We start from the raw sequence: 15,404 nt of genomic DNA, 5'->3' as shown, positions 1-15,404 counted from the left end.
AACCATAAAGGAATATTTGCAGGTGGAGAATCGTTTGTAGTTTAATTTTGCCAATACCAATGGAATTCTCTTTTGAAAAATTGTCCGTTCTTCCTTATCCCTTCTCTCTTTGAATCATAGACCAGTTTGGATTGGAAGGACCTTTAAAGACCATGTGCTTCCAACCTGGCTACCATGAGGGAGCACCTTTTCACCAGAGCAGGTTGCTCAAGGCTTAGTCCAACTTCAGTTGAACACTTCCAGTGATAGGACATCCACAGTTTCCCTGGGCTATCCATAAATTTTATGGAAGTTCAAAAACTTCTGAGATATCAATTTTTCTCTAGGATATTAAAAAAAAAAATTAAAAATATTTTGATTCAGTAGGGAGAAATGCTTTAGATCATGAAAATTCTTTTTCAGTTCCAGGATGTTGTATCTAAGTTAAGAGAATTCAAGAGTCTCTGTAGAGCATATAAGGATTTGAGTACTACCAAGCTGAAATTAGGAGGATGTTGTTTTGAGTGTTAGGCTTTCAGATGTGATGCTGAATTTTCAGGGCTTGTATATAGTTGCATTTGCATAGATTTATTGAAGAAAAAGACTACTGTAAATTTAATACAGAAAAAAGTTACTATCTGTAACTTCCTTTTCTTTATAGTTGAAAATGCATGTGAAACTCCCCTAAAAGCAGCCGATTACTCTATTTGAACCATCAGGCAAATTAAGTTAATTCTTTGTACCTCTCATTTAACTCATGATGGGTGCCCACTCTTTGCAGGGGTGCTCAGCTCCATGAGCAAGATACCACAGGTAAGATAACCAAATTAGTGCAGGAAACTTTAGCTGAGCTATCTATGCAGTAACAATTTTTATTTTTCTAGGACTACTCTTCAAATTAAAAATTTTGTTCCTACTAGTTACCCCTGCTATCAATTGGGCTATACCTACATCTGGTATTTTGTTATCCTCTGTTCCAGAAGATAGAAGCATTGTTAAAAATGAGAATTTGCTCTAAATGTTACCGTTGCAGTACTTCTGCTAAAATGCTTCTGCTAAATATGTTCATTTGGCTTTGTTGAGAGTGTTAGCCTGAAGTTCCTGAAAATAGGTAATGCTTTGCTGTTTCTTTTGCTGTATCTTGTGTAGACATGGAAACTCATTGAAAGCTCTTTTCTGTGTTTTTTTTTTGTTTGTTTGGTTTGTGTTTTTTTTTCTGTTTTTTGTTTGTTTGTTTGTTTGTTTGTTTGTTTGTTTTTGAGTTAAACTTTCATTAGAGTATGTTCCTTCTGCTAAAAGGCTTTTTGATATTTACTTTTTCAGACTTCATAAATGGTTGCTAGATTTCTTGTTTTTAATACCAGAAAAATCAAGGTTCCTCATGTGAATCAGCTGTAAACTTTTCTAACAATGACATTGAACTGGTGGTTCATTTGGCAGTGTTTTAATGAGACAGAAGTTTACAGTTGTCAGTTACTTGGCATACTTGCCTAGATTGTCTGCTTGATGTATGTATGCTTGCTTTGTGGCAGTTCAATTTGACACTAACAACTGACCTTTTCAATTTTGAATTGACTTAACATTTCTGTTACTAGAAGACTGAATACATAAAAGGCCTCAGTAGGGTGATTTTTGTTTTTTTGGTGAAAGTTCTGTCTATCTATTTTTTGCATTTGTTGAAAGCAAAAGATGCTCTATTTTCATAAAATCCAGAATTATGGAAAGCATTCTTAATTGATCTTCGTTCAAGACACGGTTAGTATTCTTATTCTGAGAATATAACTCCAGCCAGGAGTAATATCAAATTTCTGTTTTTTTTAAAGTAAATGTAGTTTAATATCTTAAGCCTAAAATGCATACAGGACAATCTGGTACTTTGTACATTTATGATGACAACTGGAAAGTCCAATACTTTGCTTGTTCAAGTCATGGAGGCAGGAAATACAGTTTTTCTGGCACAACCCATTTTGATATGTAAGAAAGTTATGAAAACAACAACGACTTTTTTGTTGCCTACTTCTCATTCTTCTAGTAGAATCAAATGAATGCTTATCCTTTCTAATCATCTACTTTCACCACTGCTTCTCAAACAGGTAGTTTAACTAGCAGAAGAGAGTTACTTTTCCATGCAGATCTAGTTGCAGATGACAGCTCCTTGCAGATCTAGTTGCAGATGACAGCTCCTTCTAATTTTCCAGTTAGGACTGAGAAGAGGTACAATGGTGAATCAAAGATGCAATTTTTCCTTTCCTGGTTAAGTTACTGAAAAATGAACACCACTCATCCCTGTGGAAACGTGCAGGTTCATGCATATCCTAGGAGAAGCATTTTTGTGACAAAATAAAAGATCCTAGATATCCATCACTAGCCTTATCCTCCCAGTATTTTCAGTTGTCAGGGAATACTATTTAATCTTTATCATTTAATAATGTGAGGATGTGAGATGGCTGTGACATTTTGGTTTGCTGAATAACTTGATGACTCTTGGTTGCTCTGTGCTAATGAGGTCTTTTCCGTAACTGCTTATGTCACAGGGTCAATCAGAACAAAGCTTACCTTACCTAAATGTCAAGACTGAGCTAACTAATTTCAAATTATTGTCATCTTGTGTGATTTAAGTATTTTATGCTAACTGCTAGGTATTGAACTAATATCACTTGGAGCATGATTTAAATGTTTGTGATCTACTATCAGGTTCCTGCTATTGCCTTTATCATTAGTCCTTTCAAAAGTTTTTAAAATTACAGAAAAGATTTTGTGATCTAATTTACTCAAATCTAGATGTGTAAGCAATGTGCCTTGCTTAGACTTGTTTTTCCTTCCTCTTGTATAACTTTTTTTCATTCTGCTTTTTGTAGGCTTGTGTTTGGGACTTTCATTATTACTTTGTATTCCCACACAAATAAATAGTTTGCTAATATTATCCAATGCATCTTTGTCTTGTTTGTTCCAGGAAGGCTAAAGTATGTTCTTGTTATGAACTGCAATTGAATTCCTACTTGATCAAATTTGACTACAAGTGCTAGAATAGCAGTACATCTTACATGAATTTCTTGCTTTTCATAGTTGTACCCTGGCTCTGAATAACACATGTGCACGTGTACTGTGTCGATTTGGCAAATTAAAACAATGTCTTTTGAAACAATTACATCTGTAGCCATCCTTTTGTTGAAATTGCCCTGCCATCTGAAAGATAAAACTGTAGTTTGCTCTTGATCAGGATTTTCATAGTATTACTTTTTCAGTTTAAATCATCTGTGGTAAATGCTGTTTCCTTACTTAACAATCCCTTCATATAGTGTTTTGCAGGAAAACACACTGTGTTTTAAACTGCTGATAACAATGACAAAGGTTCCAAATTGTCTATAATCAAACAACATGGAGTTGAAATGTGAGTGTAACCTTGTAGTAGTGTACTTTAGTACTGACTCTATGGTAGTGAAGTCTATAATCATTGAAATGCCTCACTGATGTTAACAGGAGAGCAGGTGGTGGTGACAGCTGTCAATGCACTGAATTACTGGCTTTGAATAGCACAGCTAATTGAATCCAGAAAATGCAATTGAATGAAAGATTTTGCTCTCCAGAGAGATGAATGGAAGATGGTATAACTTGTTTCAACTAAATAAGATCAAAATTAGGAGAAGTAAAAATTTTCATCTTGGCTTCTGAAGGGGAAGACAAATACTCATAAAATGGACCTACACCAAAACAATCGCAAAAAAACTTTAAGAAGAAAGCCCATACTCAGATAATAAGACAGTATACTCTGTAAGATTTTATTGCAGTAAATTTCACTGGTTTGGTTGCTTGAATTTTAAACCACTTCTTGCATCCAAATTCTTCTGTTGTGACGTAACTTGTGCAATTTGTGGGCCTAAAAAATACACCTGGTATTCAAAGCCAAGAAGTAAACTTTTAGTCTAAGTGAAGTCTTAGTGGTCTAATAAAATATCTCTCTGTAGTGCTAACACTTCTCCACTCCCATCCCATGCCTATACCTTTCTATGCTGCATTTAATTTATGGTCATATTCTATCCACTAGTCTAGTTACAGAAATGTATGTAATAATAAACTTTATGCCAGAGACTTGTACAGGGCTAAGAAAGATGTACAGCTAGTAGGGTGATAGTGGTTCTGTTACTAGACAAATTCTGTTGCAGCTAAATATGCCAAAACTGAGCTCCAGGCAGGCAAGCTAAGTCTCAATGAAGCCTGAGAGGTCTGGAAGCATGTCGTGTTAGCTTCATACAAAATCTGTAGGCTGTTTCTAGCAAAAATAAGTGGGCTACAAGGCTATGTGTCCTGAACAAGACTGTAGAGGAGTACAGTCAAATATTCAATATAAGGAGCTTTTTCTCTGTTCCAAAATACTTGGTTGTGCAGAGGAACCTCTCTTCTCTGTTGGGTGCTATTGAGACAATTCCTGGAAGATTTTATTCAATCTACGTTTGAAAAGTGGACTGGGCACCTTAACTGGTTTCAAAGTTTTTGTTATTGTAGTGTCAGCATTTGGATGTAAGAGAATTGTATTATTTGTATTTATCTTCAATTACTATTTGGTTGTTGTAGTTTCCTTTGCTTGAGTTAGCACTTTTCTTTGTTACCTAGTGTAGAGTGATGCTTTGGCAGTAACACATATATATTTACTCTTAGGAAAAAGTGCTTGTACAGAAACAGGCTTCAAGAGTAATGCGGAGGTTTTGTTTGAATTTGAAGAAAATAATTGATAAGTTAACGAAGTCCTATTTTCCCCTAAGTTTCTAAAATACTGTAGACATATGCACAGAAGCACATTGTAGAAAATGAGGGAAATAACACATTTCAGGGAGGAGAAGTATCATAAGAATTGTTCTGACAGGCGCTACAAAGATGAAAAATCTGCTGTGACTCTTCAAGGCTCAAATTGTTATCAATTTAGCAGCTTTATAAGAAGAGAAGAATAACTAAGCGATGTTTCTTATTTATAACTTCAAAGAAGCCCCAAATTGGGAAGATCTTTCTCCAGGAAACATACTTTATATAAGGCAAAACAGTCGATGTTTTGGTATTGTTAGCTGTATTCCTATTTAACTAGTTCTTTTAAAGCTGAGTGCTACTAATGTACTTCCCATACCTTTCTGAAAGAAAACACACCATGGGTATATTCCTCTTTGAAATGTGAGGTTATTTATTTTTACTCATCAGGTGATGATCTAAATGCCCTTGCTGTAAAGAATATGGAGAAAGGACAGGAACAGACTTTCACTGCCTTGCCAAGTCTGTTAAACCTTTGCTAACAAAATATACAAAGGCAGACTTAGAGTGAAGCAGGTGGGAAAACATTAGAAACATTACTTCAACAGAATTTAATAAAACAACATAATTTTTGAGCCATAGAAACAAATCGAAAACAAACTTTTAAACATCAAATTCAATATTATTTAATACTGGTAGATTTTCATTTTGTCTACTTAGCATGCTGTTTTCTACATTTTTCTGAATTGTTTTGATATTTTGCAAACATGTTTAAATTTTTGAAGTGCAAACTTAGGTTGGAGCATTCTTGCCTGCTCCTTGGGCCTTTCAAACACCTTTCATTGATTAATGAAATAGGACTTTTCTTTGCAAAGCCATTTATTTATACTGTCTATTTATTAATATTACATTTTTTGTATTAATCATTAATTTTGTTCTCAACTATACAAAATATATTTCTTCTAAAGAAAAAGTCAGGCTTGCCAATCTGTAGTTGTCCAGATCTTCCTGAAAATGGCCTTTTTAAATGTCAGTATAATTTCTGCCATCTTTGTTTTCTTCAGTGCCAAGATACATTTCAGTATAAACTTGGATGTAATAGCAAGTAAAGTTATTTTGTCCTCAATTTTTTAAAAGCTTTGAATGTTTGAAGAGTGAATGCCCTTTTGTTACTTCTCATCTTGGCTTGGTTCTCTGACTTCTTCTGCCACCCTTGAACTGTTTAGTCTCTGTGTTACTTTGCGATCTCCTTTCACACACCAGTATGACAAAGTGTTGCTGTTTGTGTTGCTTTGTTTTCTTTGGGCACTCCTTTCCACTATGGTCTTTTACTGACCTACGGATTCTGTTTTTGTCTTCTTTTGTTTTCTCTGACGAATTAGATGTGCTAATCATAGATGCTTTTTGCAAATTGTCCTTCAAAATTCTCTGTCTTCATCTCTGTTAATACGTTTTCACATTTGATTGGTTAGTTTTGATTCCTCCCCCCTCTACTTGTGTTGTATTATTTTGTTTAGGTGTTGCAACTTGATCATTGTCTAACACTGGAGTAAGTTACAGAAGCCCATCATAGCACTTACACAGTTGATTTAAATAATCACTTTGAGTCCTGTATGCAGTTTTGGGTGCCACAATATAAGGACTTAAGACTGATAGAATGTGTCCAAAGGAGGACAATAAGTATGGTGAAGGTCCTTGAGGGGAAGCTGTATGAGGACCAGATGAGGTCACTTGGTCTGTTCAGCCTGGAGGACACTGAGAGACCTCATTGCAATGCGCAACATCCGTGTGAGGGGAAGAGGAGGGGCAGACACTGATCTCTCCTCTGTGGTGACAGTGACAGGGCCCAAGGGAATGGCCTGAAGCTGTGTCAGGGGATATTTACGTTAGGTAATAGGACTGGGTATCAATTTTTCACCCAGAGGGTGGTTGGGCACTGGAGCAGCTCTCCATGGAAATGGTCACAGCCTGTCTGAGTTCACGAAGCATTTGGATGATGCTCTCAGGCACAAGGTGTGATTTTTGGGACTTCCTGGGAGTTGGACTTGGGATCCTTTTTGAATCTCTTCCCATTCAGGGCATGCTATGATTTTATATATTTAATTAAAGTGTGATTTTCTTTATTTATGTCAACAAAATAAGAACAATAGTTTTCTTTTTTATTATTATGCAAATCTAGATATTTGCATGTGCTGAATTTCATAGAAGTTTTGAGGGAATAGAAATTAATTTCAACTCTTCCTTCAAGTAAGAAGGAGCGAAGTTTGTTCCTTCTGTTACTGTTTTGAAGTTATTGCTGATGCAAGGTATGTAGTATGACAGAGTATAAAGTTAGATGCTATTGTGGCAACTTTTATCCAGGAGAAGTGTTGGATGGGTTAGTACAGTGGTTCCAATCATGGCATCCTCCCTTGAGCATGCTTGTCTTTTCAGACATCTCCAGAAGTTGAAAAGATGGTTCCAGCTTCTAGTGCAGAGTTGTGGGGCCCTTGAGGTTCTCTTTTCAAGTGATTCCAAATACCATAATTTATGGGATTGAGTGGGGAATGCCTCATGCTTAATTGGGTCGTTCTAGCCCTTGGTCCCTAACAACCTGCTGTAGCTCACAGTCTACTTGACTTGATTTTCTCAGCAGGTTCACAGCTCTCACATTAACAGATTGTTTACATTTGTTACATCTCTGTTCTCCTAACTAAGCTGTTCTCTTCTAGAGTGTTAGCTAGCTAAGTTCATCTACATAGACTGACACTGTCAAACAGGCCTAAATTATGCTGATTGCCTTTCACCTCCCTAACAGTTCAGCTGAAATAATATATAAAGATACTATCAAGATTACATACTTTGAAGAAGGATAAAAGTGGGATAATAGTTGTGGTCTGTGCTATTATGTAATCTTAGCATGTTCCTTCTGGAAACCTAAATGGGTGCTATTGTTTCTTACAGTCTGTTTCAAAGTTGCTTGTATGTCTAGGTGTTCTGGTGACCATGTGTAAATTTAGAACTTGGAATTATGCATACTTTGAAGATGAACTAGGATTGCATCTTTCCAGTATCACCTTTTGCCTATGGCATAATATATCATCTTTTTTTTAGACTATGAAAGGATTTACAGTAGAATATTTGAACCAGATTGCTTTTATTTTTTACATGGTATGTAAAGTTCAAATAGAATTCTAGTGCTCTGGTGCTTTTCAAAAGCCCTAAAAATGCTGGAATTACTTGAATAACATATTGTAAATTGAAGCAAAACGTGCAAACAATAAAGAGGGTAAAAAATGGAAATAATGGCTGTTTACATCCGTATTAGAAATAAACAGTAAGTTGCCATTTTCTAAAGGCTTGTGAATCTGGACAATGAATTCCTGCTGTTCCTGGCTATGGGTTTTCAAGATGGGTCTCTTGATTTGTCATAAGAGGGACTACTTGTTGGCCTGATTCTTTCTTTTGAGCTGAAGGAGTGATTCCCATGGGCACTCCATAGTGCTCAGTATGTTTAAAGAGTGACTCTTTCAAAAACAAGTGGAAAAGACTCCGTCCTGTTCTTCGGGCTCAGTTTAATTTAATCAGCATTTAAAAAAATATGTATGTTTCACTGTACACAGACTGTATTGTGTCACTTACTTCTTATATAGATAAATGTGTATTTGCAGTGATTTTTATATGTTGATTATTATGCTTTATCTGCTAAAGTTCATTGGCTAATGGAACTTGATATTTTTATAAAATGACAAAATTCACTGGAGTGTGAAAATATTTAATTTTTATGGAAATTTGTGAACTAGAATTTGATATTTATAGCTCAAGGCTGATCAGGAATTTAAGTAGCTTAGTTATAAGATTACAGTAGTTTTATGTAATGCCTAATTATTAGTTTGTTGTATCTTTTTGATTGTGATGCATATTGATATCTAAGAAATCTAAGAAATAAGATAGTTTATTGTTTATTACAGGTAGCTTGCATGCAGCTCATCAATGCTCTTGTTACATCTCCTGATGACTTGGATTTTAGGCTTCACATCAGAAATGAATTTATGCGCAGTGGATTGAAAGAGATATTGCCAGTAAGCGTCTTGTCATCTCTCTTTGCATTACTATTACAATTACTATTTAAATTTTTTAATTATTTGAGCCTGAGAGGGGGAATGGGAGAACAAATTCTAATAAACTGTTCTCAAAGGCATTTTATTAAGTTTGGGAAAGAGCAGTCAGATACGAGAATCGACCTTAAAAAGAAAAGGTGAAATGTGCTCTCTGAGCTTTATTCTGATTCCTCAGCATTTTATGACTTCACTTAAGAACATGTGACACACTGTTGTGCAAAAATTTTAAGCCAGTCTGAAGTTATGTTTACCTTTTGAATATTTAACTTCACTGATGTGTTCTGGTAATTTTAAACTTGTAATTAACATAGACTTATGAAATTTATTAAAAAATACATTTATTTACATATGGAAATGCTAATTTTGCAAGCCTTTGTACTGTTTCTTCTTTGCAGCATCTACAATGTATAAAGAATGAAGCACTAGATATTCAGCTGAAAGTGTTCAATGAGCATAAAGAAGAAGACATGATTGAATTCTCCCATCGTTTAGAAGATATTCGATCTGAACTAGAATATCCTTTTGAGGGCTGATATGATCTTTGCTTGTGTCAGAAATAGTGTGGCCAATAGGAGCAGGACACTGATCATTCCCCTTTACTGGGCACGTTTGAGGCCACACCTTGAATTCTGTGTTCAGTTTTGGGCCCCTCACCCACAAGAAGCACGTGGAGGGGCTCGAGCATGTCCAGAGAAGGGTCTGGACCACAAGTCCTATTAGGAACAGCTGAAAGAACTAGGGTTATTCTGGATAAGGATGGGAGGGGGGCCTTGTTCTCAATGACTACCTGAAAGGAGGTTATATTGAGGCGGGGTCAGTCACTTCTCCCAAGTAACAAGTGACTGAATGAAAGGGCCTCAAAGTGTGCTATGTGAAGTTTAGATTGGATAATAGAAAAAATTTCTTAGAGAAAGGGTTGTCAAGCACTGGAATAGGCTGCCCAGGGATGTGGTATAGTCCCCATCCCTGCAGATATTTAAAAGATTTGTAGATGAGTCATGTAGTGGCATGGCTGAATGGTGGACTTGGCAGTGCTTGGCTAATAGTTGGACTTGATCATCTTAGAGGTCTATTCCAACATAATGATTCCGTGGTATCAGCAGGACAAACGTGAACAAAATAAAGCATATTATGAATATTTTTCTGCTATAATATCTGTTTAAAGAAGTTATCGGTAAACATTTGACTGAAATTTTTTGATTCTTTGTTATTATACTCCTTAACACTTTCACTGAAGTAAATGATGTTTACAACATGGTGTGGAATACAGTTAAGGACACTAGTGCTGAAGGATATTTTCTTTCTATTCTCCAACATCTTTTGCTGATACGAAATGATTATTTTATCCGGTATGTTTAATGCTGTGTTAAATGTTAATAATGTATTTTTTTATTATTATCGTTCAGTCATTAATAGAATATTTCTTCCATAAATTTAATAATAGGTTTTAGTCTTTCTGTGTGGATTGTAATTTGTGAGCTTACATTTAAAAGAATCAACTTGGAATCAGTGATACCATCTGTATGTTTTTGTCTCTGCTGCTTAGTGCATAATTTTATTTTATAAATATAGAAAACTATTTTTGTTAAGAGCTGATCCTTATTGATTGCAAGTAAAAGTGATCAGGAGAGATGTCTTAATCAGTTATATATCATGATAGTAGCATTATAATTTTGTGGTGCATTTGAGTCAAAGGACGAGACCAAGTATACAAAGAAGTGTACTTTATACAGAAATCTGAATGTATGCCTAATTTACAGTAACTTTTGGGTTGGAATTGAGTATTTTCTGTATACATTATAGGTCAGTGTAGACATGTTTGTGTCTTCTGGAAAATTCGTCAGATAAATTGCAGGGAAACAGTTAATAAAATTTTAAGTGTTTCAAGCTGACAAATACTTTGCTTCCAAAACTGTTGTGTTGTCTGAGGAAACATTGGAGGAACAAGGTGTGAACTGAACAGGGGCCATCTGTTTTCTGCACAATGTTCTACATAACCTTGCATTTCAGGCAAGGTCTAGCACAGATGTACGTTTAAAGGTTAAGGGTGCTTGCCTGCTATGGGTACATCTGTGCTAGACCTCTTCCACCTGAAAAGGTTTGAATTCACAGCTTGCATGTTCTGTTCAAGTGACCCAGCTGTCATACCCCCTGGCATTTTAGGACAAGGTGTTTTTCATTTCTTGTTCTGAAGCAGGGCTGCAATGCACTTGTACTTACAAAAGTCACAAAAGTAGTGGAATCAAGCTGAAGGAAGTGCCTTCTCTTTACTGAAAGGAAGAAGGAGGTGGTCATTCCTTCCAATATTTCCATAGGGAGGGAGGTGTAAATGTAATAATACAACAATTATTTATCTTTAGGGCCATTGTTTTTTCAGGCTGTTTGTAAACTGTTTTAGTGTAATAAACTGCCGAACGTAATTTTTCTTTTGAAACTTTTATCTTTCTATGGAAACAAATCAGCCCAATCTATACTTTGTTTACAGACAAGATTTTAACTATAGATTGATAAATAAATATGCTGTAAAATAGCTCATCTCTGTCTTTAGCCCACAGTATTTCAAATTAATTGAAGAGTGCGTGTCACAGATAGTGTTACATCGAAGTGGAACAGACCCAGATTTCACGTATCGTAAGAGATTAGATATAAATTTCAGTCACTTACTAGGTAAGTACTATGTTTGGAAATAATTACTGCATTATACTTCCTTATATGAAACTGGATAGGTGACTAAGAATCTTGTGTTCTCTGCATATGTGTAATTGTGCTTGTTGATGTTTTTCAAGATGTTTGTGTAGATAAAGCAAGATTAGAAGAATGTGAAGAGAGGGCTTCTGAACTTTCCAGAAAAGTAAGTAATTTTTACGTCATGTAATCATAGGATGGACATGGACTTAATGGATTAATGAATGGAGTAACTGAAGCGTGGCATAGTTTTTACGTTCAGCTTACTATTAGTTCTGTGTTAAAGTGGGAATTTCGATGTTCTTTGTAGACTAGGAAGCCAAGTGGTGTAATGTAGTTGACCTTAATTGAGAATCTTTCTATTATTTAAGTTTTCATTTACAACTCTTCCAAAACTAAACTGAATATTTTATTTCAACAGTTTTCAGTTTCCCTAACAAAATAATCAGTGGGACAATAAAAATAGACTCCTTCATATCTACAGACTATATTATTGTACATGTATGGCTTTTAAGCTACTCTGTGTAATGCTAACTTAATATATATTAAGTCTTTATGCCATTTCGTGTAATAAAGACCTGTAGTGGTGATACAGATGATTCCTCCACTCAGCAGACACATGGAAGTTGGAATAGCAGACATGTGTCCTTGGTATTGTTAATATGGGAGTTTTAAGAAGCACGAAAGGAAGAGTTGGAATTTAAAGAAACTATGCAGAGCTGACAGGTACCAACATTTTTTTTCCTCTTTCCTTAGTTTGAAAAAGATTTTGTAGTTCATCAGGAGACCCAGGCCCTGCTGCAAAAAAAAGAGGAGAGAATCAATGAACTTGAAACAGAATTACAAGCTTTTAAATCACAGGTAAAAGACAGTATAAATGAATGTATTAAATAAGATTCTTGAAAGGGACTTTTTGCATCTTCTTTGGATTATGATAGTACAGTTGAGTATTTTTTCAAAGAATCTTTGTTATTGATTATTATTATTGAATGTTAGTTTCCTTTATTTCTGTTTTATACAAATAATTGTAATGTGACGTTAATTAGCTGTGAGTTCCCAGATGATCCTTTTATGCCTGAGCTCAGTTAATTAAACTAGTTTCTTAGGTTTCATTTTGTTTTTCCTTTCAGAGTCATAGATTTCCAAAGTAATTAACCACATAGGGTAATAGGTCTTATGCTTTTAGATTAGCATTCGTCATTGTGATCTTTATCCCTTCACAGGAAATTGCTTATTGTGTAGTTTTCTGTACTGAGGCCTTACCATGGATATCCAGCAGTGAAAGAAATAACCTGTGGTTGGATAAGAACGTTTCCTGATAATTTTTCAATTTTCAAGCATAAGTAGATATTTTAAAATGTGTTGGAGAGGAATAGTTAGAGGAATCTAGAGGAATAGATTTTATGAGAGTAATACTTGAGTTAACTTGTAACTACTTCAACACTTAAATCTATGTAAGGAGACTGTGTGACCAAGTGATTTTTCTTGTGTCTTATTTCTGGGAATAAGAAGCACAGTCTAAAAATGGCTAAAGAAGAAAGCATCAGAAAGACATGCTTCTAGAGGTTTATTTTAATACTTCTGAAGATTTTTTTTAATATATTTATTGGCTTCATTAATATTCTTAGTAAGGAAAATTAATTTCGCTCTGCTTCTGGTGTATTTAGAAATATCATTCTAATTCATGTTTCTGGTCAAAATTAATTGTTAATGTCAAAGTCAAACATTTAACAAAAGCAATTACAGAAATCATTGCATTCTTAAAGAAACAAATATAGTAAGAGTGGCACATCATTCATTAAGAAAGTATTTTTCTGTATCTTGAAAACATACTTAAATACTTTTTGTAAGTGAAATTGCTTTCCGCCTTGGTTTTTTTTTTCTGTTATTCACTGCATTAAATATAACTTTTTTACATGCAGACAGAGAGCATAACATGATTCTGCTCACTAATTTTCATACCATGTTATTATCCCCCTGTTGTTAATGGGATACATGAAAAGTTTTGTAAATGTCAGGTAACTGATTACTGCAACTTAGTACTTTTAAATCTGTTTAAAGACGAAACTTTGGCTTCCATATGGCATCAGTTGCTACTTAGCATGTTGACTTCTACCTCTAATGACTATTTTTTCCCCTGGTCTCATTCCTTTACTCTGTTCTTGCATTTGGCATGTATTGATGTGTTTCCATCAATTCTAGAGCCCAACTGTTCAGTGTCTATTTGTCAGTGTAAACAATACTTATGTTCAGAAATTCAAAACATTATCCTGCTGTTGTGCATGCATTTATTTGTATTTAGTGATATTCAGCTCTTTCCTGTTAGAAATTTTAAATCTTTTGCCTATTGTATTCTCCTTTATTTTCTAAAATAATCAGTTTCAGCTCATAGTTAGTTGAAAAGGTAATTAGTGCTATCACCAGTAGATAAATACTTATTTTGTTGTGTTTGTCAGACACTTTCTTATTTACGTTTGCCGGCCTATGATAGAATTTCTTCAAGTAGTAGAAGTAATTTTATTAGGCTTGCTGAAGTCCTAATCCTATTTTGATATAATATAGATGTCATTTCTGTATGCAATAAGAAGCTGGTGTGTAAGGAAAGTTTATTTTTTGGTAGGATATTTTTTCATTATTCCTTCACGTTTTCAATTCTGTAGAATGAGTATGCTCCTACACTGGAAGATACCTGTTTTTCAAGAGAATTATTTATCTCTTCAGATGTTGCTGTTATGTACTTGGAATGTTTGTCTCTCATCTGTAGGATGAAAACAACAGAGAATAGGATGTTACTTGTTTTTTTGAATTTGAACTAAACCATGGTAGTCTAGGTAAGATCTCTGGGTATCTATCATACTCTTCTTAGCTCATGGTCATGAAATACGAAAATACGAAAAGTGGGAAACACCATTTCAATTGTCTTTTTTGGTGTGCACCCCGAGGTCTGACTGTCCGCTTCAAATATTGACACTTCTGATCATGAAACGTTGGGCTTGTTATCATTCTCATTTGACTGTTCTGTACAAGACAAATGGCATTGACTTTCAACTGGCTTTCTGGATTTAATCTATAAACTATGATTGTTATAGCATTTTGTTGATAAAACTGTGAAACTGAGTAAGAATATTTTCCTTTTCAGTATGGCCCTGTGCCACCTGCTTTTCTGCCATCAACTCATGGAGATGCATCTGGTGTTCCACTGGAAGGTGCAGGACCACATCAATTTCCACTCCCTCCTCCTCCACCACTGCCTTCTAATGGAGCAATTCCGCCACCACCGCCTCCCCCTCCTCCTCCACCACTTCTGAACAGCTCGGGAACTCCTTGGGGTTTTGGTGGTGCTCCTCCACCACCGCCTCTACCAGGCCTGCCTGCAATGCAGTGGTCCCCGCCTTCATGTGCTTTGCCATTTGGAATGAAGCCTAAAAAAGAATTCAAACCTGAAGTTACCATGAAAAGACTCAACTGGTCTAAGGTAGTGTTGATTAATGACAAATACTTGTTGTAAAATCTGACATTGAACTTGAGGAAAATAGATTGTCAGAAGACTAGATAAGCAATTTATACATTAGTTAAAATTATGTAAGATATGAATACTTTCTGTCTTAACTTTTCATTGTTTTATGAAAACTGTTTCATTAACCCATGAATCATCTGGGCAAGTGTATGTTGACTTTATGAGATGCCTGGAAAAGTCAGTTCTGGTCTAGAATAAAACAGCCTTGATGGCAGGATGCTTCTTATGCTGCCTGAGTCCTATTATGCCTTGTTTTTCAGCAGACTCCTTATGTTGGATCAGTCGCTGCACTATACTGATAGCTATACAGTTTGCAAACAAGCGTCCTGAATCTATCTAGCCTGGACTGGAGAGGAGTGCAGGTCTCTCCTTTTGTCTGCAGTATA

The 15,404-nt window shown here is 35.3% G+C and overlaps 1 protein-coding gene across 1 annotated transcript in view; it reads left to right on the top strand.

Moving 5' to 3' along the window:
- The window catches only part of DIAPH3 (diaphanous related formin 3), a 208,593-nt gene that overhangs the window by 34,112 nt on the left and 159,077 nt on the right, over nucleotides 1–15,404 (top strand). The window contains exons 10-16 of the mRNA XM_066176252.1: nucleotides 8,667–8,777; nucleotides 9,212–9,330; nucleotides 10,049–10,165; nucleotides 11,365–11,483; nucleotides 11,603–11,667; nucleotides 12,258–12,362; nucleotides 14,641–14,976. Of these exons, the coding sequence (XP_066032349.1) occupies nucleotides 8,667–8,777; nucleotides 9,212–9,330; nucleotides 10,049–10,165; nucleotides 11,365–11,483; nucleotides 11,603–11,667; nucleotides 12,258–12,362; nucleotides 14,641–14,976 (972 nt within the window). The remainder of the gene's footprint in view (nucleotides 1–8,666; nucleotides 8,778–9,211; nucleotides 9,331–10,048; nucleotides 10,166–11,364; nucleotides 11,484–11,602; nucleotides 11,668–12,257; nucleotides 12,363–14,640; nucleotides 14,977–15,404) is intronic.

This window comes from Chamaea fasciata, unplaced genomic scaffold, assembly GCF_029207755.1.
Source record: "Chamaea fasciata isolate MVZ Bird 193981 ecotype frontalis unplaced genomic scaffold, bChaFas1.0.hap1 SCAF_2, whole genome shotgun sequence".
In the NCBI taxonomy this organism is placed as follows: domain Eukaryota; kingdom Metazoa; phylum Chordata; class Aves; order Passeriformes; family Sylviidae; genus Chamaea; species Chamaea fasciata.
Note: the sequence above shows the minus strand (reverse complement) of the source record. Positions and strands in the feature narration are given on the sequence as shown.